The sequence below is a fragment of the Gymnodraco acuticeps genome, unplaced genomic scaffold, assembly GCF_902827175.1.
Source record: "Gymnodraco acuticeps unplaced genomic scaffold, fGymAcu1.1, whole genome shotgun sequence".
Taxonomy (NCBI): Eukaryota; Metazoa; Chordata; class Actinopteri; order Perciformes; family Bathydraconidae; genus Gymnodraco; species Gymnodraco acuticeps.
Window position 1 is genome coordinate 624546 of NW_022991296.1, and position 27699 is coordinate 652244.

A 27699-nucleotide genomic window follows, 5' to 3' on the forward strand; every position below is an offset into this window, starting at 1 on the left:
GAACTCAGCAGGTTGTAAATGTGTAACACTCCCTCCACCTGCCTTTATTCTCCCTGACTGTTACAGTAAAAACAAGTGAGCTGGAAGTCAACAGCATGAAGTTACTGGACATCATAAAAATGAACTATGTCTTCATTTACATTGATATATCATGGCTAGAGCGTCAACGATAAGGTGGCTTGTTTTTAAGATAATAGCCAGAAAATCGATCACCAACTTTTGGGGAAATAGTTTTGTAATTGTATTGTAAAATAATTCTGTTTTCAGCCTCAAATTCTGGGGATGTACTGCTTTTCTCTCTATTATTACATATTCAACTGATTAGCTTTGGGTTTTAGACTGACTAAACAAGACATTTAAAGATATCTCCTATTAATTTGCCCATTATGACATTCATTCATTCAAATAATCCTTTGTTGCACCACTAATCTTGACTCAAAATAACATATACCGAACAAATCGGGTCCTTTTTGACAGATTTGGAGAGAGAACATGGCAGGTATCAAACTTAAAAGTGATGGAAGTTATTTGATGAGAGGGTTTCCATTTTGAATCCCTTAACACAAAAAACAACCTCCAAACTGTCAGGATGCCCCTGAGGAAGAAACCAAAACCCCAGCAGAGCCAATGACAGAGAACAGAGCAGAGAGCATCTGAACTGAGAGCATCTGTGGAGGTGATTAAACGATTCAGAGCCCAGAGGAAAAAGGTTTAAAAAGGTCACAACCAGGACACAATCCAGAGCAGCGATCATCTCCTAACTCCGTCCTCTTTACTGCTGCGCGAGTTTTGAATTTTCAAACGACATGTTATGTATTCCCAGATCCCTTCTGCAGCTGCTCCTGTGGTCGGGCAAGTGCTCTGGGCTTTGGTTTATGTAATGACTGCAAAGCAACACACACACACACACACACACACACAGCTCACTGAGTTGCTGCATGGCCAACATTGTGGCAAGCCGAAACAGAATCATTACAAACACTTTCACTTATTAAATTGGCGTGCTGCTGGATGCAGGACTTTATTTTGTGGTTCAGTTTAAAGGAGAGTAAACACTGGCCGATCCTGAAACATACAAGCCTCTCCTCGGTACAGAAATAGATGGTACCAGCATGTACAAACCTCAATGTAAAATGAATCTTGACAACACTGCATGTACTATATGTGTGCAAAGAACCAGCACATATGCAAACTGACCACAATTCAATAATGATCTTTTAGTGAAGGCACCTCTCACATTTGAGTAAAAAGGACTAGAGAAGGTAGTAAACACATGTCAATGTTATGTATCCTTTCTTAAATTCTGCACATTGTGTTGCTCCGTTTAGATTTTACTGACAGCATGGCGTGACAGAAAGAAAATCCTTTTAGGTTGTCTATTAAGTACACACATTTGTGACCTTAAAGCCCCTCTGTAAAGCGGCCATAGGTCAGCTGAGGGCAGAATGAGACTCCATTCATATGTGCACAGAAACCACGAAACTAACATGAACCAAAAATAGGTGGTCATGCCCTCCAGATACTGGATGCACAAAAACAGAGAAAGAGCTCCACATAGTGGGCATAGAAGGAACAAGGTTTAAAAGAGGAAAATATACGCATGTGTCAGTTAACCTTGAGTAAATTATTATTATTAACGACTATTCGTTTCTCCGACAGCATCTCGTGAAATTGTAAAGACACTGGTTGATTTTCTTTTTGAATTGTTCTCTGAAGGTCACTTTCCGTTGATTGCCTGCCAGTCTGTGTACTTGAGCGTCAGGCCTGTAAGAAAAAAATACACAAATTCAATATTTATTAAGAATTCCACATGTTTCAGACCAGCTGAGTGTTCACAATGGTGCCACAGAGGACGTATGCTGCTATTAGCACCAGTACAGATCTAACTACGTGATTAACACCTTCTTACTCGGGCAAAGGGTCTTTGTCAGCGGTGCCTTCACTTGCATGAGCTCTGGGTTCTCCTCAGAGTCTTTACTGGCGTGGAAGTTTGTGAAGTGCAGCGCGGGCCACCAGCCCTGTCTGTCAGCCATTTTTGTGAAGACAACGTCCTTCCAGTCTTTTCTGTTTGAATACACAAATATATACAGAAACATTTTCTTTAACAAGAATATGTGGCAGATTAAAAAAAATGGCAGTCTTTTACAAACAGCCTACAATTTTCCAAACATTTTCAACGTACTCTAGCTGTAGTTTCTGAATAATGGCCTCTAAACGCTTCCACACGACCAGGTTGCTCCTCCAGCAGGCAAAGTCCAGCATCTCCAGAACAACTCCTAAAGCTTTCTGGAGGTCACTGCTTTTCTCTGTGGGGGGGGGAGGGGAGTATCATTATCCAGAGAAATCACAAACACAATTTTATTGAACCTACTCAAATGTTTTGTCATCTTAAACACAATAAGCATCCTAAAGTTTCAAATAAGACATCACTTAATTGAAAACAAGTTATATGAATCATTGATTATATGGTAAGACTTTTAAGTTGATCCAATCTGCTTTTACCTGACTGAAGCAGGGAAGAGCTGTACTCTAACATCAACTCATGGCTTGGGACCAACACATGGAGGACCTATGATGTGAGGAAGATAAGTCTTTAGGATGCAATAGACACAGTATATGTTTGTGGGCTTACTGAGAATCTTACAAGTTCCAGTTTTACAATGTTCATATATATAAGGTGCAGGCTGTTTTACATGGATACTCACAGTTTAATGTCTTTCATTATAACATCAGTATAAATAATTATAATATACAGTTATACCTTCAATACTTTCATCAGTTTCTTCTCTGCAGTATCGCATCGCTTTAAGTACTGATACAGGTAGACATGCGCGTTGGGATTAGGTGGAAAACTGTTGTCATACGCGTAATCATTCAGGACTTTCAAAGCCTCCTCGTGATCCTCGTAGAACTCCAACATCTGCCAAAATAAAACAGTTTGGAAATGTTTCTTGCATTTGGCCTGAAATGTAAGAAAATATGGCTTAAAATGTTTAATGCATTATCATAAGATTGTTTCTGATTAATTGTGTTTCATCTTGTGATATTAAATATATATTGATTTGATAAAAAAGGCAGTTGGGAATGTTCTTACCTCAACGTAACACAGTATGAAGGGATCCCAGATGCCAGGATTTTTCAAAATCTCCTTTAGATTCACAGAGGCCGTTCTGAAGTAGTTGCGTATGTCTTGGTTCTCAGCGGAATCTGAATGTTCTGAAACAGTAGGATCAGTTTACAGCAACAGTAAAGAGATTTTTCAGAAACAAATAGGTTCTTATATAACCTATTTGTTCTCAGTAGTTACCGAGGCTGGCCTGTAGGTGGCAGTGTGACATCACACAAGCACTTGCTGCATGTCTGCGTAACTGAGACGGGTAAATAAGAGATGCTCTGGGTGTTAACTGTGTATCAGTTTACCAGTGGAGGAGTGAGTACACTTTTTGTCACACCAGATGATGTAATCCAGTAAACTCCTGTAGGCCTGGATCAGTTTGGTCCTCTGAAACTGAGCGGCTGACTCCTTCCCGTGCCTCCAGCTCTCAGAGACAGACAGCTGGCGCTTTGCCTCCTCGATGTGGCCGTGTAGCAGCAGGTGGAACGAATGCTCCAGGCAGATCTAGAGACACACAGGAAGAAGGTCGATACATGTTTTCAAAAAATAAGTGTGTGCATTTTGCAGTCAGGTCTAAGAGCTCACTTACCATCAGGTAATGTCTAACTCCTGAGTGCTTCATTCTTTCATAGATGTTGTTGTAGTCTTCCAACTTTGATTTGGGGTGATGGTGAAGGATCTCAGTGCTGATTCTCCAAGTAAGCTAGGGTGGGAAAAGAATGTTAATATCAACGACTTGATTACAGTGATTTATAATTGTTAACATAACTGATACTTATGCTTGTATTGTTAAGGCGAGACACCCCAGGTGAATAGGGTAATTTTTTTAACTTAAATTTAATCAGCTAGAAATTTCTCCAGTTAATTACTTACAATAAGGCAATTGTCTTTTGTATTACAAGTTTTCTGAAATAGCATGTTTAAATATGCAAATTATCTATTATCTCATTAAATATGCACATATTTTAACACATTTCAGGAATCGAAATCTGAACTTTGGATATAGCCAGATTCAAAATTCTTGTTTCATTTTGTAGTCATATTAGTATCTAAGGCTTTTACAGAAGGGATATTGGATATCTCTTTTTATCACTCCATAAATCAGAAAATACTGTCAACAGCCCTAAAATATCCATTTTCGCCATGTTTTTAGGTATACAATGTTGTATAATTCAGGCTATGAATTATATATGAACAAACCCTTCTGTAAAAGCCTTCATAATATTGATAGGAATATAACTGGAAGGTTTGGTGAATGTACGTGCTACTGAAGTTGAAATTTCGAACTCAGAGTAGGAGAAAAAACTCATTTTGAGAAAACGACCTTTAAAGATTGCAGTGAGGCGCTAGCTAAACCCTCCTGTTCTTTGGATGACAGCTTGCGCCTCGACGCACTCCGTGAAGGTATTTCATGTACGGGGTCATTTTTTTTAATAACCTTGCTTCGTGCAAGTGACAATTGTTGTCGTCTTCTCTGTGAACGTTTTTTTCGCCGTTCTTTTGGCATTTTGAGATTTCAATTTCTAGCTGAAAGCTAACCAGGAAGTGTTTTAGCACACCACGTGACGCATCTGAACGAATCACGTTGTCAGAAATTTACACCAGCCAATGAGATTTCGTTTCTTGGTTTAAGACCCCTTTGTGCTTTCACGATTGGTTGCTGATACAAAGGAAATAACCATATTTGGATCGGATGAGATTGTGCAGGAGAGACGGAGCTTTCCAGCGATACCTCTGTTGACATGGTGCAAACAGCGGTCGCGGTACTTTATGTTACGTTAGAATGCTAACTTTTGGTGAATTTAGGAGAAATATACAGACGCAAATAGACAAACTATAGTAAAATACACACTTAAATGTGTATTTTGTACGTTTTCCTTCCAAAAGCCTGAAAGAAAACATATTATGGAATCAAAATAGCTCAAAATTGACCAGTACTTGAAAAACGATGTTTTTGCCTGCCATTGATGAAGCACATAGGACAATTGAGAAGTTATTGTTTTTGAACAAAACAAATCTGCCCTCTACATTTAACTGTTTCCAGAAACAGCTCCCTGCCCTGTTAACTGCAACCTTCCACTTTTTTTGACTGTTATTATTACTAAGACTTTACTGGCACAAACTACCAGTGTTTCCCCTATATACATTCAGCAGCGGCGCAGCATGCCAAAAAAAAGAATTTATTTTATTTTTTAATACATTAAAATAATAATCCGTGGCCACACAGACTCTATGAGCGAGCGAGACAGAGAGCTAGAGAGAGCACACCTTTAACTATTTAATATAGTTGTTATAGGACAATAAAAAAACAGTTTAAAAGGGGAGTGATAGTCAAATGCATAAAGAAAAAGAAAGAATACTAACTAGGTAACATAAGATAAGAATAAACAAGTTTAAATGATTTGTTATTGGTTGTGATCATATTCTAAAGACTTTTGGATTATTGAAAAGCTCCCTTTCATCTGAGTGTTGAGAGCTGTATCCATAAATTCATGTTGTGCTCAAAGTGCACCAGATTGATGCATTTCACTTCAACATTAAACTTTCTTTTTTTTTTTTTAAATCGTCCCCGGACCCCCCTAGAGGATGTGAGGTCCACCCCCAAATAAAGCAGGTTAAAATAATTAAATTGCATACATTTTATTTTGATTGTTTTTTTATGTGTGTTTTTAGTTGTGTTCAATAAAGGTGATTTAGCAAAAATTCACCTGTAGAGCCTCAAGAGCCTTTCTTGTGCTGGCAGACACATAGAAACATATTGGCGGGGCGCACTTCGCACGTGCACACACTAAAAAATTCCATGCGCTCCGTGCTCTCATTTAGCTGGACCCGCGTGCCTTAGCACCGCTGCTATGACTCCATCCTAGGGGAAACACTGAACTACAGTATATCACTAATGCAGAACATGTGTAACATATCCGTCTGGTTTATGGTCTTTGAACAACAGGGGGGTTTGTGTGCACCTGAAGCCTGAAGGAATGAAAAATTGTCTGGAAAGAATCAATGCTTCATAATGGTAATCTCCCCTTCACTAGTTTAAAGAAACAGGGCTTTAGTGGAAACTTTGGAGAACATGAGGCATGCTGTCCTGTAGAAATACTATCTGCATGACTTTTCCTTTGGCATTTTGATCTGCCTTTTATCCCTATATTGCTCCTGTGCTGTTGTAAATGTCTCTACTTTGGGACGAGTAAAGGTTTTCTGATTCTGAAACATCCAGACAAAACCAAACCTACCTCTTTACATGACTGAGGTGGGCCATTGGTTGTATCTTCTAACATCTGTGGGTAACACGCCATATATTCTGCGGCCTCTTGCCACCTGTGATGCAACAGGGCGTCTCTGATGTGCTCCAGACACACTCTGGTACTCTGGTGAAACCCAGTTTCCCTAGGTGGCTCTTAAGATAAAAAAAAACAAGTTATTATTAAATGACATTAATGCACTTGTCTTAAAGATAATTAACTCCGGTTCTACAGCTTGACAGATATACAGGATATTTTTAGGCTGACACAATCTATTAAATTAAGATATTATTTCTAGATTAAATTAAACATATATTTGGCTTTTCTGTAATTGTTTAATTATATTATTAATTTGCCAAAATATAGATGTGTGAACAATAAAAAAAATATTGCCAGATACAATAATAACAATTTATCAGTTTATCACTAATAGGTTCAATTTTGGTAGATATATTCTCACCTGCATGCATGTCGAGATTAACCAGAGGGAGCTTTGATTTTGTTGATGCTTTTGAAGAATTGTCGTCAAAGGAATCATTGTCATCCTCCAAGTCTTTGACAGCCAGTAGCTCTCTATCCAATTCATCCATAATGAGCCCAGCAGTCAGACTCAGGTACAGCTGCCGTCTATCACTTTCTCTGATGCTCACTGTATGGTGTCCAGCTGCAGGGAGAAGAACAGTTGTGTAAAGCACACAACTCCCTTACAAGACATTAACATTGACAAATGTCCTAAGGCATGTCTGAACCATATTTTTTACTATTGATAAATCTTTCAAATATATTTTCTCGATCCATCAAATAATCTTTTTATCCTTTAAAATATCAGAAAAAGGTGAAAAATATCAATCGTGTCTTCAAAAGCTTTATAGGTTTGATTAACCTAAATCCCCAATATATTACATTTACTTTAGAGCAAGACAAGGAAAAGCAACAAGTATCAAACTTGAAAAGACAGAACATGCATTGACATGTTTTGCTTGATTACATTAACAATTATATTATAATAAACAATAGCTCGAGAATAGCTTTGCAGTCAACCACTTCTTTATTAAGCAGACAGACGTGATTACGGATGGACAAACACGTTGATATCATTGGTAGAAATGTTTTATGACCTTTAAGTCTTCAATTAATTTAAATTAACAATGTGTCACTGTAGTTTGAGGCTCACCTAGATGGTTATCTTTCTCGGCATAGTTTTGAAAGGGAAATATTCACCGACAAAGCTACACATATTAGTATTACTGTTAAATAAATATATCAATGTGAAATCTCTTAAGTGAGAAGAAGCCACCCTATTCTCTTTAAAAACAAAGCTGAATCAGCTCCTACCTGATGAGCAGTAACGATGTTTCTGAAGGTAAACAAAGCTAAAATAAAGGCTAAAGTAACCTGCATCGGCGAGCTAACGATATAATCCAATGGACAGCTTCTATTCCAAGTTTGAGTCTTTGAAAAATTAATGTTATACTGTGTTTTTGCCTCTTGGTTAATGTGTCTTCCACATGTTGTTAACAATGCTTTCAGGACGTTTCAGAACTGTAGCTACGGAAGTGAAAAAGCAAAGCTGCACGATTATTGGCTGCTGTGACCGGAAGAGGCGGAGCAAAGAGATTCTTCTTCTACGCTTCTTTTTATTACTTAGCCAATTTAAGGTCAAGTGAGGTTTATTTACTCCCAGTTTACAGGAGTACAGCAGGTACACAGAGATAGTTGTCAAATTTAAGTAGACGCTCTCTTTTATGCTAAATATGTGGAATATGGTAACAAAATGAAAACAAAAATACTAAATATTTAAGTAATTAAGTAATAATTAAGTAATACATTTATAAAAAGGTTTCTGTTTTTCTAAAGGGTTCCCATATTGTTTTATTAATGCCATATTTTCAGTATTTCTTCAGTGTGTCAACAAATGACATAGTTCACATGGAAAAAAACAATACAATTAGTTTGATTATAGCTAAACTTCAGAGGATATGGGTTGAAATTGGGCTTCAGTGAACATTTGTACTTGTTTCATTGCTATTTGTGAAAGCCTTGTTGTTTTTATGATGTTTTTATAAAATAATAACCTATTGTGTATCTTTTGTTTTGTGATGTTCTTATTATTTGCCTCTGTATTGTCAATATGCTCAATTATTCCATACTTATTTTATCTTACTTATCTATGTTTCATTGTGTTAAATAAGAATGGTTGGCTACATTTTGACATAATTGACATAGCATTATGTTTTTCTGTTTGCTGCAAGTCATTTACTTCTACTACAAACTTGATAAACATTAATAGGCGTATTTCTTTCTTCTATCCCATTTTCGGTGCATAGGGTTTAACTACATGTGCTTAAAAATGGCTCTGGGGAGATTAAATGTCATTACAATGGAGCTCATAATCCTCTGAGTGAATATTTCTGATTTTTAATCTCTTTTTGTTTTGATTTTTGTTGTCCTTGTTAACGTATTTGATGATTCCAGAACTAACTGCATAAACCAAATGATGAAACTGATTTATTTACCAGTTTTTCTCTTCATCTTTGTATTGGGTTGAGGTTACTTCACACAGTCACATGAAGCAGCCAGATCCCAACCTTATATCCTGTGTAAACCTATCCGTGCTACACCCAGCCGGATCTCTGCTGACGTGTCGGCTCCTCCAGCAGCAGCGGAGTCAGCCAGGCAACACAAACTGCCAACATGGCAGCAAAACACTTTTACCGACAGGGATTTTTATTACTTTTATTTAATTTTATTGCAACTGCGGCCTTGGAGAAGAGGTTCTCCGACCTGAAAAGATGCGCCGATGAGGAGTGCAGCAGTAAGTTTGCTGGCTTGTTGTTACTACATCAAGGATGCAATCTTCCCACATCCCTGCAGCTAGCCATAAACTGCGCCTTATCTCTCGACCTGTTGCCAGTCGATATTCGCGACCTGTGTAACCTTCTGTTGTAGTTCAGATGCAGTGTGTGCTGCTCATTGAAATCAGGGCAAGCTAATGTTAACATAAATTATTAGCTTTGGAGGGGGTTATTCCCGTAATGTTGGCCGGTTGCCTGGCAGCTCCGGCCTGCCCTGCTGGTGTTTAGAGGCTAACGTTAGCAGCTAATTAGCCACCGGCCGGCTTTGGGCAAAAGCTAATGTTTTCTATTGTTATCTTTATCTTCTCTCCTCTTATATATTGTTACTTGAACACAGACTAATGTTACTCCAGACTGCGTAGCAGTTGAAGTAGCTCACTCTTTACAGTATATGTAACGTTAGTCAAGGTGATATCTGTTCAATGTCTTTTTAACAGTGTAGTGAAAATTGTTACTTAATCACCATTCAATCAAATGTAAAGGCACCCAAGTAAGCTACAGTAAAAGGTTAGTTTCCAATTGCTGTTATGCTTGCTAGCATGATAGAAATATAAACAACATGTAGCTACAATAGTTAAAAACATATTACATTGCTCTACAAGCTATACATTTAAAGAAAACACGAGCGGGCAAAGGCAAATAGGAGATGATACAACTACAGTGCGAGAACAACCATGTTCAAATTGATTTAGAAATAACATTGTTGGTTCTCAATAAGCCTCTTCAATCATAACACTTAAATTAACATTATGGTAGGATCTCTTATTATTTAATGTTAACTGAGGTGGTCTATCAATCACATTTTGCATTGCTAACTAAATGTAGGCCAACCAACAGTAAAGCCTGATATTTACCTGTAATTATCACCAGAGGGTTGAAGAGGGATGATGTAGGGAATAAGAACTGTTATATTGGCTACTAATGAGGAGAAGTTAATTGTGAGTCATACAACAGTAAAGATAAGAGACATGCAACAAGAACGTTAGTTACTTTTCTACTCCGATGTTTTAAAACAATACCAAACCGGACTACAGACGGAATACAAATCTTTTATCATTTGGTTGTAGTACTTCCAGAGGCATTTTGAGCAAAGTATTGACATGCAGTCATTTAAGAGCAAATTAATGTGTTCCAGCTAAGGAGAATATGTGCTGTTTTGTTAATCTTCTATTACATTAAAACCACACATATCATTTTGGTCTATTAGGTTGACAAAACAAGCCATATAAATGGGTCAACTAACTTTGACTTGTAATATTATAATTTGTTGTTTTAGATTGACATCACATTTCTTTTGCAGTGCTCCTGATTCGGGGAAAAGCTCTGAAAGATTTCACGGGCCCAGATTGTCGGTTCCTGACGTTCAAGAAATCAGAAACAGTCTATGTTTACTACAAACTGTCGGGTAAAAGGCCCGGTATATGGGCTGGAAGTGTACGTATACTCTGGTTTATATTTTTTTCAAATTCGATAACATATAGGTTTTGCTTTGTATTCATGATCCTCAACATGTTTTTCTTATATCTTTCAATAGGTTGGAAGTAACTTTGGTTATTTCCCAGACAACCTTATTACAGTTAACCACGTTTACACTGGGAAAGAATTTGAAGTTCCAGCAGAGGTATCAACTTTTTGCCTAAAATAGAATTTTAAACTTTCAACATACACCTACAAACCCATGTATATTTGGTCATTTAAATTGTTTTTCTTTTCTTTTCAGGAAACGGATTTTGTCTGTTTTGACACCGGATTTGATAAGTTTGACAGTTACGATGTAGATTTACTTTTGGAGTCTTTACCGGAGGATAATGACGGTGAAAATAAGGGAACATCTGACCAAATCGTACTAGCAGAGGACGTGCAGAAAGAAACACAGCCATCAGAAGAGGAGGAAACTGAGAGTGAAAAACAAACTGAGAATCATGATGACTCTGAGGATCTTGATGTAGTCCCAGATGATGAAAGTGCCTCCTTACCTGAACCTGACGTGGCAACTGAATCACCTTCTACAGAAGAAGAAGAAGAAGAAGAAGAGTCTGAAACTGAAGCTACTCCCGATGCTCCTGAAAGCCCAGCAGAACACACAGAAGTGAAGAAAGAACATGCATTCAAGTCAGTTCTTCAAAAGGTTGTGTTTAGAAGGAGTGAAACCAAAGATAAAGCCACCAAACATGAAGAGAAATCTTTGCCCAAACAAGATATTGTTACAGAAAACGAACCAGTCACGATTTCTGAAGGAATGCAAATCCCTAAGTTAAAAACTACCTTCGGATCAACTTTCGATGCTGTTACCTCTGATGACGAAATCACCCGGAGTGTAACCCCGTATGAAGAGGAAGAGGAAGAGGGTGAATTTGTTGAGAATCCTCCCGAAGTTGACATTGATGTGAAAGACGAAATTCCATTGCTGTCTTTCTCTGAAGAAAACGTAAACACACCAGCATCGGATTCCCTCAAAAAGCAGGCAATTCCTCCAACTACACAGGAAGTTAAACCGGACGCTGCAGAGGAGAAGAACATGTGGACATCTATCGGGGAGGCCGTTTTTTCAGCCGTCACCGGTGGAGAGAGGACAGCAGCAGATTTGACCTCGGAAGAAGACGATGAGGATGAGGATGAGGTAGAAGACACTCCTCCAACACCCCTTGATGCAGCCGAAAAATCTGTAGAAGAAGAACCGGTATCTGTAGAATCACAACAAGAGCCAGAGAACATCGAGGCAGACTTGGTGGATCATGATGATGATGATGACGATGAGGGAGAAGTGATCGGACCTGAGGACGCTCCGGAGGAAACTTTAAAACCAACTGATGAGCCGATTCACCATCAAGTAGAAACAATATCCGTAGATCCGGAATCAGAAGATGAAACCGTTGCCATTCCTGATGATACCCAAAACTCTGATAATGAAACATCAGAGGAACCCATTGAGCACAAAGGGGAGGAAGAGGTCGATGATGAGGACTTTATACATGAGGCTGATGATGATGTAGAAAATAATATGGATGAAAAGGCAACTGTGATGGATCATAAATTACCTGAAATCGAAACACATCAAGACACGTTCACAGAGGAGATGCAATCAAATAATTCAGATATAAAAGATGATGAAAAGACAGTAGATGACACTCGACCTCATGACATACAGTTAATGACTGATTCAAACAGTAATGACAGTGAACCGGAGATTCAAGAGGAAGATCTTACAGAGGAGTTGAATGATGAAAAAGAGATAGAGAAAGCAGAGCAGAAACAAGAACTGCTTGAAGATGAAAATGCTCTTTCCTTCTCAAAATCAGATACCTCTGACGAAGCCTCACCTGAAGCTGCTCTGCCCACAGTGTCAACTCCAGAGCCGGAATACAGCGACAGCGTCATGAGACTGACTCTGCTCAGATACCATTTCTCCAAAGAGAAAATGGAGCGGTTCCAAAAGCTGCTCGGCCTCAGTCATCTCTTCAGAGTGGAGGCCATGTTCTCTGACTTGGACACGGAGATGCAGGTCAGTCGTCTCTCACACACAGGCACCGCACAAGATATTGAAAGTATCCTCGAGGGCATCCTGGAAGCCTCAGAGAATTCCATCCTGGACGAGATTGAGAAGATGCTGGATGGCCAACAAGCAAAACGCAACTATGTCGAACATACGGACAAAAGTAGTACCGACGAGGAAACTGAAATCCTGGATGACTTCCAGGAGCTCGCATTCGCCCTACGACAGAAGTATTCAACAGTCAGTGACAGCACGCCTCTGGCTTCATCAGATAATGATAAAGGTACGTTTATTTTTATATTCTAAACTTCTGATTTGGGCTTTTCATACACGGGTAAAGGGAGTTGCATCAGCTTATGTCAGAATTTGACACTGTGGCATGATGGCACACATGCAGCGCAGAGCATTCCTTTTGTGCACCGTTCAGACCAGTATCTTGTTTCGAGATATAACACCTTCGTCCTATTTAAAGGGATTGCATTTAACACCTAACATCAAAAGTGAACAATTGTGATTTATTTTTTTTTTTCAAACGGCACACAACACTAAATTCCAACTAATGAACAAAAAAACATAAAATACATGCTCCGTCTTACAGTCTCACACTTTTTTACTCTCTACTTCTGTCCTACAAAGTGCACTCTGCCGTGTTGTAAAAGTGGACTCTTTGTGGACGATAGTATATAATTATGCAATTTTGATCCACAACGACCTTTGTCCTTTGTCTGTAAATGTCAAGACATGTGTCTATGTGCGGTCCCTAAATCTGCTCACCTTACAGTTCAATGATTTCTCTTACAATTATAGTCATATTAACCTCCTACTAAACAAATACCCTGCTCCTTAAGAAAGCAATAGACCACACCTGTTTTTATTTGACCAAATATGTTTGATTAGTTGTTGGCAAGCTAACACCTCACAAAAGAAAACAAACAAAGTCTACGATCCTTTTAACCTAATACTTTTAAGACAGACCTGGATATTACCCCCTTCACTAATCCCTAATTGCTCTTCTTTTCTTGGTTTTTTTCAATGTTTTGTCGTAGATGAGCACATATTAAAGGTAAAAGATGACCAACCTGTCATTGTTGAAGAAGACAGCGTTGTCAGCGTCCCTGAGGCCAAGAGTGAGGACAACCTCACAGTCACAGATCAGGAGGAAAAGCCAGCTGTGAGTGAAGACGAGCCAGCGGTTCTGGAAGAGGTGCACCGTGGACCGGAGCTCAGTGTGGAGGAGGATGGCGGACACTTTAACAAAAACAAAGACAATCAGCTGAGCTTCAGTGCATCAGACGAGCTGCCTAAAGTTCCTCAAGCCACTCTGGAAAACCCCTTAGACCTGGGCCTCGGTGTCGAGGTGGAGCACTCGCCCTCAGGTTGGTTATCTGAATGACATCATCTTTTCTCATTTATATTAAGTTTATTGATCTGTCTGCAAAATGTTACTTACTGTATGCTACACAATACACCTTCTTGCTTTCCACGATGGAGGTTTTTCTACTTGGATATAAAGATAACTTGTACTTCTTTTGGCCATGCCCTCTCCCACATTTCTTTCAAAGATCACCAATTGTTTTTGCCCTGATCAGAAAAAGTAAACCTGTTCATAAATAAGTATTCTTGAGTTTTTCTTTACCTGTATTTTGCAGAATTGTTTCATAATTACATGATACTTTTAACCATTTTAATTGCTTGAGATGACTAACTGTAATGTAGTATTATTCACTCTGTCTGCCTAAAACACAGAACTGACAACGTTTTTGTTTCATCAGGATCTTTGGACCCCATGGAACCAGTGCCTGAAATTCCCAAAGAAGATGAAGGAGTGGGATTATTCTCCACTGGGATCGTTTACATGGGCTGCATCCTTTCTATAACGAAGAATAAAATTGCAGAGTGGGCTATTGAGGTAAGACTATATACTGTTGTTAGCAATTGCACACATATAATAAAATAGAAATATATGCAATGTTAGATAATGGAATGAGATAAATAGATAAATAGAAGTATACATACATGAAAACAGTGTATTAAACATTAGTATTTATAGCAGTCCATATCCATTATGTATGAATACAAACAACTAAAATGTTAGGATTTGGTCTAATAATATATATTTTTAACAAAAGTATAAAATAATATATATATATATATATATATATATATATTACTGGCCTATGATACGCCCCAACTGGTATCAGTACCCCAAAATCGTACTTAAGTACAGTACTTGAGTAAATGTCGTCAATACATCACACCATCCATTACTGACCTATTGCTCCTAAATCATTTTAACTGGCATCCTCCAGCACTTCCACATCATGCGTGCAGATCAAGTAAAGGGTCAAATTTCCGATTCTCCCTGAACGTCGCAGGGCCCTCCCCCCGTCTTCTTGTTGACTGTCGCCGTGTAGGCTGAAGTTCAATACAGCTGGTGTTCAGCTGGCTACTATTACAACTGACCGGCCTTATGTTGGCACAAAAAGGCAGACACAAGTTGTACTCTGTGCCTGCATTAATTTCGGTTCTTAATCTCTTGTTTTTGTTTTAAATGTAATGCGTGTTTTAAAGCTCCAGCTCAGCTAACGTCTCCTGCTTGTTTTTGATTAGTGAATGGAATACGACGACTCATCTGTTATAACCTTTAGCCAACCGTTGTTGCCAAGTAACCTTCTCAAATATCCATCTAACATTGTGGGTGTTTGTTTCACGTTTATTGAATTCATCCTCACGCAAGTAGGGTTTACCGTTAACGGCTAACGTCAGCTTAACTGCACGGTTTACTTAGCTTACGTGCTAGCAAGCTAACTGTCAAACTAGCACAACGTTCCTGGTGCTAGTTTCGTTTTGTTTTGTTTTTAAAAAAAAACTAGCATGGAGAGTGATCCATTAACCCGACCTGTAATCGCACCGGAGCATGTTTACATGATGTTTCTTAAGGAGCTTCAACATGTAAGTGAAAGACTGACGCATTCTGTGTATGTTTATTATGCTACCATGGCCTGCTGACGTGTTAATGAGCATATGGCTGATTCTCATCGACTTGCACGCTAACTACTCCTAAGTGTACTCACCAAACATTTTACTCACCATAGGATTCTCCTCTTATAAGTTGACGGAAGATCTTTAACTCCCAAATTAGTTGTTATTGTTTTCTCTGGAGATTACATTTTGAATTAATCTTAATATAATCGTTTAATGTCATTATACATGTACAATGAGATAAATGTGGTTGCAGTCCTGTGCATTGCTATTAGAAAGTCGACTTCTCAAATGAAGCTGGTTGAAAAGAGCATGTTTTTCTTTCCAGGCAGTGTAGTTTAATTTAATGTTAATCCCTTTGTTTCATTGAAGCCATAATGTGTGCGTGTGTTCCTCTCTGAGCTGCCACATGCTCAGTTCAAAGGTTTCTTTGCTGTTAATCCAATATTCAGGGTCATGACTGGACAGTAATGAAAACCCAAATCATGGTCCATTTTGGCTACTGATACAATTCACAAATATGTCAGTCTGATGGCATTAAACAACCATTGTATGTTGACTTATTCTATACAACACCAGGCTTGTAAATAGTTTGTGTCTGAATAAAGCACTGCATTGCTGCCTTTTCTAGTGCAAAACACAATAATCCCTCCATTTTTGTGTCAAAAAACATGTTTTCTACGGGATTAAACACGCGTGTGGTTGTGTAAGCGGCAGGATTCTTGTAAAAGAGCAGATTAGTTTTGTATGCCTGTTGCTGCTCTTGGGTTGTGTGCTTTTAAAACATTTCTGTTTGTTGCATTAGGCTTGGTTTTATTAGTATTGTATGGTAATGCTCTGATATCTTGATTAGCTTTCCTCTGTGTTGCGTGATAAGATCAATCAATTGTTAATTAATTTTGTTAATCAGATTTCAGTTAATGAATCTCAATATCTCAGTCTAGGGGTACGTGTACATATTGTAAGTTACTTTAAGCCTTACCTGAGATTTGAAGTGTCTTGCTGTGCTTTGACAAATATTGACTTCTGTCTCTATTTTTAGCTTGTCATAACACTGTTCACATGCAAACACAGCAAGAGGGGTACACCGATACATCCCCCTCATGTCTTAAGCCATAGATCTGCTATCTATCCAGTTGTATTTCATTATTCCTGACCATGTCCCACTCCTTTACTCACAATCTTAGATGTGTTTGTGTGTCCTCAGGTGATTTCATTACTGCCAGAAGAGTGGAAGCCAGGGGAAACCTTTTTCGGTTGTCCTTGGCAAGCTGTCATCATCACTGCTTTGGTTGGAGTAGTGACCTTCATCCTTTTCTTCTGGAGGACCGTGTTGGCAGTAAGTGTTGGAACATTACCGCTGCTCGAATTCAAGATGTTGTATTTGTATAAGCTTGATTAGGATTTGATTCATAATGCATTGAAATGTTAGTATTGGACCCTTTTTTATCGCAATTACCCATCATTTTGAGGTTAACATAATATATGTTTCTTTTCTGGATCATTTATACACTTTTCCTGATGTGATACATTTCTGAATCTACATAACCATTTAATTTTTTTCAAACTGTGTTGGTTAGACATCCAACTGATCTTTACTTTTTGCTTTGCTAAACATTTTAGGTGAAGAAGAGAGAATACCTTGGTAAGTTTTAACTTTTTCTAACATCACATCACATAAAAAGGCAGAAGTGTCAAATCTAGCAGTTTGTTTACTTTTTGTTTCACTTTTGTTGACACAGTGGATGAAAAGAAGCTGACAGAGCAAATGTTAGCGTTCAAAAAGGAGAAGAATGAGGCCATCGCCCATATGGCTGATCTTCAGAAACAGGTGAGCTACAAGAAAATGTGATCAAATATGAATGAGCTACTTTTAAAAAATATATACGTCTTCTCATTTATTTCGGAACTTTCTAAATTGTTTTTTTCTTTTGAAGACTGAACACCTGAAAGAAAGTCAAAAACAGTCGAAGGAAACCGTTAGTTCTACAATGAAAAAGATGCAAAACCTACAGGTAAGCGCTAAAGATACTTTTGGTGTTTGTATATTTGCATTCTGTGTTTAGCTTAAGTAAAATAGAGAGCCACAGTGACGCGTCCTAAAATCCGGAAGTAAACTCCTTCCGGTTCCTTCGACAAAAAAGCAATGCAATTTCTCCATAGGATTTTGGAAAATAGCTGGTAATAAGGTCTGGAGTTGAGACACATTTAAGAGACGGATCACGTTTTGTTCAGCCGGATAATATCCACATGTATATCCTACTATTATAATTTTCGAATCATAAATCTAGTCGCCAGAAGCAAAATGCTAACGTTATGCTATAAATGAACTACAGCAGTAGTTCAACGTCACGCCAACGTAAGATCCATATTCAAAACTACAGATTCAAAATGTTACAAGTTGAAGCGTTTGTTTGAACAGTTTGTAAGAGCGCAGGTTCTGCTTTCAAGCGGAAGACGGGGAAAAACAGCGGGAGTGTTCACGTGTTCGGTGTAATGACGTAAAACGACCTCGACAACTTCTGTTCAATCAGGAGAGACGGTTTTGATGTAAGAATACATATTTATTGCCAGGAATACACATGGATGTAATGGAGTTTTGGCGATTAGGCCCCGTTGTGCAGGAGTATCATTCGGGAGGGGAGAACCGATCCGACGAAACCCCCCTAGACACTGGCGGTGGTGAATGGATAGTCAGGTTCGGTCTGAAGGGGAGTGGCTTAGCTCGACCCCGGATTCAGAGGGACAGGAGGTGAAAAGGGGTGGAGGAGGGTTGCGTCGAGTCACCTGAAATGACAGCTGTCAGAGGGGAGAGCAGATTTAAAAGGTTTAGTGGAGCGCTATGATAGGCTTGTGAGAATAGAGCAAAGTGATTGGTTAAGCTGGGGAGTGACGCCCCCATCACTTATTGAGAGGAGAGAGAGTATAACATAGACATAGTAAATGAATGAGTAAAGAAGGTCTTCCTGGTTGAACTTGCACTGAGCTTCATTAGTCCTATTCAGCCACATGTTAACAACCATCGTTTTTCAGACACGTAAACTCTTCAAAAATCACCAGTGGGGTCACTGCTGATGTATTTAATGTCGTAGAACAAAACGTGATCCGTCTCTTTAATGTGTGTCAACCACAGACCTTATTTCCAGCTATTTTCCAAAACCCTATGGAGAAATCCCATTGCTTTTGACGAAGGAACCGGAAGTGGTAAAATGCTAACTTACTTCCAGGTTTTAGGATGCGTCACTGTGGCACTCTATAGCTTCTGTTTTTAGAACTGTCAGTAACGTTTTCTCTCGTTATCTTTTTCAGAGTAAAGTTTTGGAGTCAGAAACACGGAACGAACTGATTTTGAAGAAAAGAAGAAATATGCAAAACTACTGGAAAACGAGAGGTCAAACTCTCTGCAAAACAGCACCAGGGTAACATTTTAATCTTTTGTCCTTCCTGTTATTTATTTTGCTGCGATCTCAGATTCATAATACTTAAAGTTTTCTTTAACAGATTGAGAAATTGGAGAAGTCAAACGAGAAGCTACAGCTCAGCAGGAAAAAGGCTCAGGAAGCTCTCGCTAAGGTACAAGTCGTCCCCTAATCTTCTGCAAAATCATACAAGGCTTGTTGTTTCATATTCTCACTATGACTGCGTGTATTTGCCACAGACTACCGTTCTCCTGGACGAGGCCAAGATCCGTGAAGATGCCCGGAACGTTCAGCGCAAATGTCTCGAGAAAGATTACTCGGCACAAAAAGAAGAAAATAAAACCGTAAGACAATCGGTTGTTTAAATAGTTATTGGTAACTTTTGTTTTGTTGGTCAACGGTCATCTGATTTCCACTGTTAAAGAAACAAGATTTAGATGCAAACTTTTTTCATTCATTCTTCCAGCTGAAGATAACCATTAAGAGCTGGGAGGAGAAACACAAGGAGCTGAACGAGAAGATTAAAGTCTACCAGAAGTCTCAGAAAGAGCTGGAGGACTCAGTGGTCCTTAAGGATCACAACGTGGAGGTCAGAATTGTTTCCTACTGTCACTATTGTTCTTGGATATCTGATGTAATTCCTAAAAATGCATCAACTTACCCCATGTCTGCCTCACAGGTGCTGTCCGATCTTCTGGCGGACCTGGACGCTTGTGATTCACAAAAAGGTGATACAAAAGTTTTAGCCAATGGTGAAGTAGCACCTGGTTAGTTCAACTCTGTCACTAGTTATATGTAGGAGTAAGGCACTTGCATATAGATTCAGTAGTTTTTAAACCACTACATGTTTTGTCAGTCACAATATGATGTTGTGTTCAGCTTCGTACTTAACGATTAATGTTCTTTCAGGGTCTTCCTCAGACAAGAAGACCGCCATAACCAACAGGATCAAACAGATGATGGATGTTTCCCGGGTAAGATGACCAACCATAGTTATGAATCAAAGATGACTAATAATAATATTTAAGATCGTAATCTGCTCTTAAAATGTTGGAATAATGTTGAATAATTCCTCTCCAGGTCCAGACCACTCTCACTGTAGTCGAAGAAGAGCGAGATCGTTTCATGACCAAACTACTGACTGAAGAAAAGACGAGAAAGTCTCTGGAAGGTAAGTCGGTCGTGTTTCTTATTGACTTAGAATAAGGCTTTCTTGTCTTTTTTTCTCCTTTCTCCTTTTTCTGATTAAACATCTGAAAACATGGACAAATCATACAGATTGTAGCCAGATGTCTCCTTTGGTAGCATCTTACCTCATTTCCAACACTGGTTTGGGTAATGGAACAACTCTACCTTCTACGTGTCTCTCTCTTAACATACGTTTGTCAGGATGTCCGCGGGGTCTTAAAAAGTATTAAAAGTTGATAAATCAATTTAACGAAAATGAAGGCTATTAAAAAGTATTAAATGGCATTTTCCAAGGTATCACATTTTGTATCTTGTTTTCAATAAGTATATAAATTGTCCAAGAGGTTGTATTCTACAGTCTGCCTGAACGTAATCATTGCGTAGGTGTGTAGTGTGATTCTGTGTAGTTTATTGATGGCATCCCGTTGGATTTGACGTCATCTGAACAGGACATCGCACGCTCACTGCTTGATAGCGCGAAGGTCCGTTTACGCCGGTTGTTAAACAACATCGTTATGGGGAAATGAAAGTCTGCGTCCAAATGGTTGGAAGATAAGGAGGAAGGACAATCAATACTGTATATAGTCAGTGTGAGGTAAAGTGTGTCGCCAATGTAACCGGTTAAAACTGAAAGTGGCGATGAGGTCTTAAAATGTATGGAAAGGGTCTTAAAGAAAGTCTTAAAAGGTATTACATTTGACTTCAGGATTCCTGCATATACCCTGCACCTGAAAACATGGACAAATACATACAGATTGTAGCCAGATGTCTCCTTTGTTAGTTTCTTACATTATTTGGTGGCATTTCCAACACTGGTTTGGGTAATGGAACAACTCTAACTTCTACGTGTCTCTCTCTTAACATATGTTTGTGTTTTCCAACAGAACAACACCAGGAGCTGGAGCATTCAATTGCAACCCTCAAAAGCGATAAGAGCCATGTAGAAAACCAGTTCAAGATCCTCCAGCAGAAAAACGAAATCATGGTTGAGATGTATCAGCAGAAGGAAAACGCTTTGCAGCAGTAAGTGAAACGACCCATCTTCACTTTGTGATTAGCTACCGTTACAGTGTACAATTCTCCTATTCACTGTTTCAGCATAACTGTTTCCTGAATAATAGCAAGAGTCTTTGAAATGGAGAGCATTTGGAGAATCTTTGTTTCCGTGGATTCACAGGAGACTAACGAAGGAAGAGTTGGAGCGACGCAGCAAAGAGAGTCAGCTGACCGAGGTGGGGGGGAAAGCTGTGGAGGCGGAGGAGCAGGTGAAAATCTTACGGCACCGCATCAATGAGATGGAGGAGCAGATGAAGAAGACGGAGGAGGTCTATAAGGAGCAGGTAGGTGTTCCTTTTGAAATGAGCAAGGACAGAAACAGCTTCCTGATCGCTGACTAAAAGTTATTTTCTTCTATCTTTATTTTCTAGGTTAAAGAACAGGAAAACAAAACTCACTCAAACTGGGTAGGTTGCACAAAGTGGCACAACTTATACCCGAATGCTAATATGCTATAAATGTATATTTTTAGCCTGTTTAAGATTGATTATTATTAATGGAAGCATTCAGATTCTAGTTGCACTCTAATCCTTGAATATCTTTGCAGGTAAATGCTCGTAATGCAGAGCGAGCTCTCAATCAAGAGAAGCTCGAATCATCAAAGCTCCGGGAAAAGTGAGTTTTGGCACTCCAAAGTATTTTTTTGTATTTTAAGGTTATACTAAATACAATTTAGAACACAGTCATCTCTCCCGTGTTATTATCCAAAGTTAATGTAAACTTGAATAATGTACTTCATTTGAATGTAATAATTATGTTAATTGTTGTTTGTGGAAGCGCATCATGTATTTAAAAATTAATCTGAACTTTTCGATCCGTTACGATTATAAACTGAAGCAATATAAAAATGAACCCCGAGTTTTAAACATCACTTTAAATGGAAGATCCCGATAGCCCCCACCCTACGATCGGTATCGGCCGATACTGATTCCGGTGATCGGCGATCGGCCCTAAAAACCCTGATCGGAGCGTCCCTAATTATGACATATCAGTAGAAAGTCAAAACATATTTAAAACAATTGATCGATTGGCAAACATCCATTGGTTCCTCTCCTCAAATAAGATAATTTACTTTTTTTTCTCTTACCTTCTCATTTCATTATTAATGAAGTATTGTTAATATACGATTGACCTTATTTGCATCTAACCGTCTCCTCTCTGTGTTCTCTAACAGACTGGGAGTTCTCACCTCTCAGCTGAACGAGCGACGCGCTCCTCTCTTCAGACCAAACTCCGGACAGCATGCCGGCCCTCGCCAAGGTAACCGGGACACACGGCTTCTCCTGCTGTTTCCTCTCCATCAGGTCCCTTCTCATCCTTCAGAGCTCTGAGAACAGGAGGCTGCTTTCTAATAATATCCTGCATGTTAATGAGGAAGAGGTGTTGTTTGAATGTACCTCACACAGCCTGAAATGAGGACCCCGTCTCCTCGTAAATGTAATATATTGTCAGCTGTTTCTTTTCTATTAGTAAACAGATGGTTTGATCATAACAGGTGATTCTTACGGGCCCTCTCCTGTGAGTGGGGGTGCACCCTCCCCTCCTATAATGATAGAGGGTCCCAGGCGCCCTCCTTCTGCCCCAGTGGGGCGAAGAGTTGACCCGTATGGTGAGTCCCAGTGGATTACTTCACCCTCTTTATCCTCGCCTCGGTTGGACTTCATCCCTCCACCACCACCTTTGTCTCCTTGAGTCTTCCTCCTTTTGCACACCTCACTTCATCTCCTCGTCAGAACTTGCACCTTCTTGATTTCTCCCTTTTTTATTTCCTTCATGTCAGTGTGTTACTTCCTGGTTCCTCTTTCTTCAACCCACTACTTCCTGCTTCCTGTTTCTTTAAGTTGAATCATTTCTTTTGGTGTTGCTGTTAAAATGGTCTTCACCTTTTGATCTTTAAAGCCCTTTAAAACACAATTTCTCATCGTAAGAAAACTACAAATAAACAAAGTGATGTGTTCTTCTACATTTTAACTCGGATTGTTAATGGTGCTCGAGTAGATCATTACAGATAATTCATTTTCATGTAATCGTTTATTTGAACAGGGACAGTGCACATTGATTAACACTTTAAACAAATAATGCTTCAAATGTAAATATGCCAGATTTTAGCTTTGAGCTCATTTCCATCCGTAGTCCCTCTCATACAACATTTAAGAACATAACATTTATATACATAGCAAAAATAAATACATGATATGCAGAAAGAGCATGAGCAGTATAGACAAGCATTTACCACATGGCAGTACAATGTAGCAGCAACGACACATTAAGTGCAGAGGAGATACCCCTGTGTTAAAGTGCATTTAGCGGTGATTACACGTCTGTTTGTTTCTCAACCATTCTTTGAGTTGACCTTTAAAACTATTGAGAGTGGGACAATCCAGTATCTCAGTTCAATTAGAAACCACATTTTTAGGGGCTTTAAATTCATCAAGAATGCTTTGTTCCTCTGTCTATTGTCCTCATGAGGTAGAGATGACCAATCTTTGCTCCGGTTATATTGAGTTCCCTGCTCGTTTGTCCCCGTGTCCTCCCTGGACATGAGCTACAGGGACAGTCTTGAGGGATTTAGTTCATCGTGCGTTTTCCCCTCCCCTCAGGTCCACGACCTCCCTCAGATCCACACGGCCGCTACGCTGAGAACAAACACATCCCGGGGATGGGTAAGTCGTCTACAGTCTCTCTGTTTCCAATATTTCACCATCATCTCTGAACCTTCTTACTCACCCTGTGCTGTTTCTCCTCTTTCAGACATGATGGGCCCCCGCAGCTCATCACCCACCAACATGGATGTGTCGGTAAGTTTTTTTTATTCCTAATAAAATCTGATCATTTTTACGTGTTACCTTCCCTCACTGCCTCTGAAGGGCTGAAGCTCCTACCCACATGTGTGTGTCCTTGCTCTGAAACAGACACAGGCAGTAGATCCTCAGATTAAAGCAGAGGCGGAGGCTGCGGCCTCCACAGAGAGCCCAGAGCCAGTGAGTATAGAGGCTCCGCCCCCGAAACTGCATCTGGGGAGATTTGAGGCGTTGTGCTTCACTGGGGCTTAACTGTTTGGGCTGAGTGTGGTTTCCTCTGTCCTCACAGCACGGAGAGGAACTAAGAATGTTCTCATTGAGTCTAATATTTGGGTTGTTGAAAGTTGTGTGTCAGAGGTCGGGTTTTTGTGAAGGCGGTTTGATTTGTAATCCAAATAATCATGGTGTGAGGTTACTACTGCTGTGCCGAATATCTTTTTTCATTAACGTATGAAGCTTCTATTGAGGTTTTCGGATGAAGAATGTCTGTCCTCCTAAAAATACTAAAAAATATGTTTTTATTAAATCATCATTCTTCATTGAATATAGCTTGTTAGTTTGGTCAGAATATTTAATTAGCTAATAACATGTTTTAGAAATGATTGAACCTAAGCAGCAACCACTGGAATCTATTTCTACAAATATCGTTATGCTAATGAGATATTAGTTTAGCCGAATCTTGTTTTTAACAGAATGAATAGGCATGCAGAGAAAGAGAAAGAGCGCAGCATGAATGTTGACTCTGAATCCGAGTATCAGTGTTTTAATTGAAGCTTCAAATGATTCGGTGCAGCTCTAGAGGTTAGGGTCATGTGATTTGATCCGTGGTGTGTGGTTTGTGGATCTCTTTACTGCATGACTAAAATCCTAATCCACATACACTCACTTGCGAGCACCACCGACGTCTCACTGCCTGCATTTGAACTCACTCACTATCTTCGTCTTCTTCAGGGACCTGGATCCTTCCTTGCGTCTCCAATCAGAGACTCTCCAGGGCCCCTGGTCCCAGGCGGCCCCCCCGGCCCCCATGACCCGCTCCTCCCTCCAGGACCCCACGGCCGCCTGCCTCCTCCCGGCCCGTACAGAGGCCCCCGGCCCGGCCCCTACCACCTCCCTCCAGGTCCTCACGGGCCCCTTCCTCCCAATGTCCCGCCTCACCTTCACGGGCCTCCACTCCCAGCCAATGGGCACCCAGGTATACCAATGGGAGGAGAGTATGGACCTCGACCCGCCAACGGACATGCGTTCCCCCCGCGGCCAGGCCCCGGACACATGATGGATCCTCGGGGCCCCCTACCGCCACACTTCCGTCCCCTTCCACCTCATCACTACGGGCCGATGCCCCCTGGTACGTATTATCTGTTTATGGTTTAACTGGAGTGCTGGGAGTTTAGAGTTTCTGTTTGTATGTAGATAACTTGACCCCATTACCGATGAATCTACTGATTATTTTCCAGATAAATCAAATGGTAAAATGTCATTTTTTTTAATCAAGTAGTAAAAAACGTAATTGCAGTTCAAAGAAATGCCTTTTACATTTAGATTTCTCAGTTAAAACCCCTCACCATATTCAGTTTAATGTTGTATAATACGGAGAAAAGGGTGATCTCTACATTTAAGAGGCTGAAAACAGCATTCATTTTTGCATGAAAAACTTCAATCATCAAAATAGTCATTGTTCCTGTACACTGAGTGATTTCTCAGTTGACTAGTTGTTGCAGCTCTGCCCATTATGTACTGAACTTTTTAGTTTTTTCAGAACATTGATAGTACGCCACAAGAGTGCAGCACACACTGACAGGATGTGCTGGTTTTAAACTGTAATAAAGTCATTAATAACTCAATTTCCAAAATAATATGTTGTAGGCTACATTGAAAAGACAACTTGGAAATCAGGTAGTGTCTTTGCCTCGTACACTTTCAGTTGGTCTACCTCTACAGACTTGTACAAATGAACAGATCACACACTCATGATGTTGTGTCCTTCCTGATGACATCATCTTTTCTCATGTTTCTGTGCAGGTGTCCGTGGACCAATGGGACCTCGTCCGCCCTTCCCTCCAGATATGCGCTACCCAGGACCTCGGGACCACCCCGGCCCCCCCATGAACCTGCCCCCCGGTCCCCCCCACCCTGCACACGGTGATGCGTACGGCCCCCCCCCACCCCGACGCCCTCCATAACTCGCACAGCGGCCCCCGACAGGCGGCCCCTCAGGACTCCAGACCGCCCACGGTCAAGCCTTAAACACGCCAGAAGCCACGGCAGAGGACTTTACCCAGAATGCATCACTTTAACAACAAGATCCAGTCTGAACTAAGGTCATGGTATTTTTCATATTTCAGTTATAAAAAAAAAAAAGCTGCAATTGTTTATTAAAAAAGAAAGAATATGGTCCCTAAATGAAAGCATCAATAATTATGTGTCTGAAGTCAATGATTTAAAAAGGGTTGCCACTTTTCTAAACTGCTTTTTGTGCAATAATTAATTATATGCCAGATTATTTTCATTTGTTCTTTAAAAAAATATATATAACGATAATTTTTAAGGGTCAATTTTTTTTAAATGTCATTTCCTGTGGAAATTATTTTAAGAACGGAGAAAAAGGAAGGTGTTAAGCTTCTAGAATTTCAGGAACAACCATAATTTCCCCAAGCTGTTGCTTCAGAGCCGACTGTAAAGGAAATGTGATGGCCAGATGTATAACTTATTTTACTATGTTGGTAGACATTTTAATAATAAAGAATGCAAAAGCTGTCAAGTGTTATTTTACTAACGGATAATAGTTCCCTCACAGATGATGTATTTTACACAAGCTTTATATATATTCTCAACATGTGTCTTCATGCTCTATTTGGAATCAAATAAGGCATGCATCTGTGTGGAAGCAGCTGAGACAGAAGCATTATCTTTAGTTCATGTTCATTTCAATCAGGTTACATGTTGACATCCAAACGCTGCATTTCTGACACATTTGAATTGTTTACTAAAGTTTTTTGGAGAGCATGAAAACAGAATTCATAGCTCTTTGTTAAAATGATAAAGTAAGGGTCGTTTATTAGATGGGAAAATTATCAAGATTTAATTTAATTGCTTTTTGAGAGTAAAGTCGAACTTTAAAGGTAGGGTAGGTAAGAATGGAGAAACCAGCTCGAGTGCGCTAGAATTAGAAAATACACAACCGGAAAAAATCTGCCCCTTCCTTACAGAGCCCCTCCTCCAACACACACATGACCAATGAGGGCACGAGATAAGTTTGTGTGTGAAGAAAACGCCTTCATCACAGTTGGCATAGGGGCATGGTAAAAGGCACACTGAGGGAAACACATTAATAACTTTGCTGGTCATTGATAAAATAAAACCCAAGTCATTATTTGTTCAAGACAGCTTTATTTGAAGTCATACATAACAATGCTGTGCCAAAGTAACCTGCTTACCCTCTCGTTCAAGGTTGTGAAGTCCAAACAGAGCAACAGAAGCTCAATCAGTGGAAACACCTGTGCTCAATTGGAGCATACCATGTAGTGCATGGGCACGGGCAGGGG

The 27699-nt window shown here is 39.6% G+C and overlaps 2 protein-coding genes across 4 annotated transcripts; one reads left to right on the forward strand and one right to left on the reverse strand.

Annotated features, from left to right (window-relative positions):
- Positions 1-988: 988 nt before the first annotated feature.
- taf1a (TATA box binding protein (TBP)-associated factor, RNA polymerase I, A) lies at positions 989-13926 on the reverse strand. Of its 3 annotated transcripts, none has more exons than XM_034240128.1 (11): positions 13788-13926; positions 6821-7024; positions 6352-6515; positions 3705-3818; positions 3421-3619; positions 3095-3216; positions 2762-2920; positions 2503-2569; positions 2183-2306; positions 1910-2064; positions 989-1764 (listed from the first exon to the last, which is right to left on the reverse strand). In XM_034240128.1, the coding sequence occupies exons 1-11, from the start codon at positions 13792-13794 to the stop codon at positions 1718-1720; spliced, it is 1362 nt and encodes a 453-aa protein (XP_034096019.1). In that variant the 5' UTR covers positions 13795-13926; the 3' UTR covers positions 989-1717. The 3 variants fall into 3 exon arrangements, with proteins under 3 accessions (XP_034096019.1, XP_034096020.1, XP_034096021.1); XM_034240129.1 differs by lacking the exon at positions 13788-13926 and adding an exon at positions 7696-7924; XM_034240130.1 differs by lacking the exon at positions 13788-13926 and adding an exon at positions 7535-7923.
- mia3 (MIA SH3 domain ER export factor 3) lies at positions 8947-26911 on the forward strand. Its single transcript, XM_034240127.1, is given in 30 exon segments — positions 8947-9175; positions 10516-10649; positions 10750-10836; positions 10936-12991; positions 13755-14084; positions 14481-14617; positions 16898-17029; positions 17314-17335; positions 17433-17521; positions 17628-17705; positions 19000-19038; positions 19041-19109; positions 19192-19263; positions 19349-19453; positions 19576-19698; positions 19789-19837; positions 20019-20083; positions 20190-20280; positions 21182-21320; positions 21475-21637; positions 21725-21760; positions 21901-21968; positions 22528-22613; positions 22849-22962; positions 23954-24016; positions 24105-24151; positions 24266-24334; positions 25106-25502; positions 26177-26319; positions 26321-26911. Coding segments are annotated over 30 exon segments (5205 nt in total). The 5' UTR covers positions 8947-9054; the 3' UTR covers positions 26402-26911.
- Positions 26912-27699: the final 788 nt, after the last annotated feature.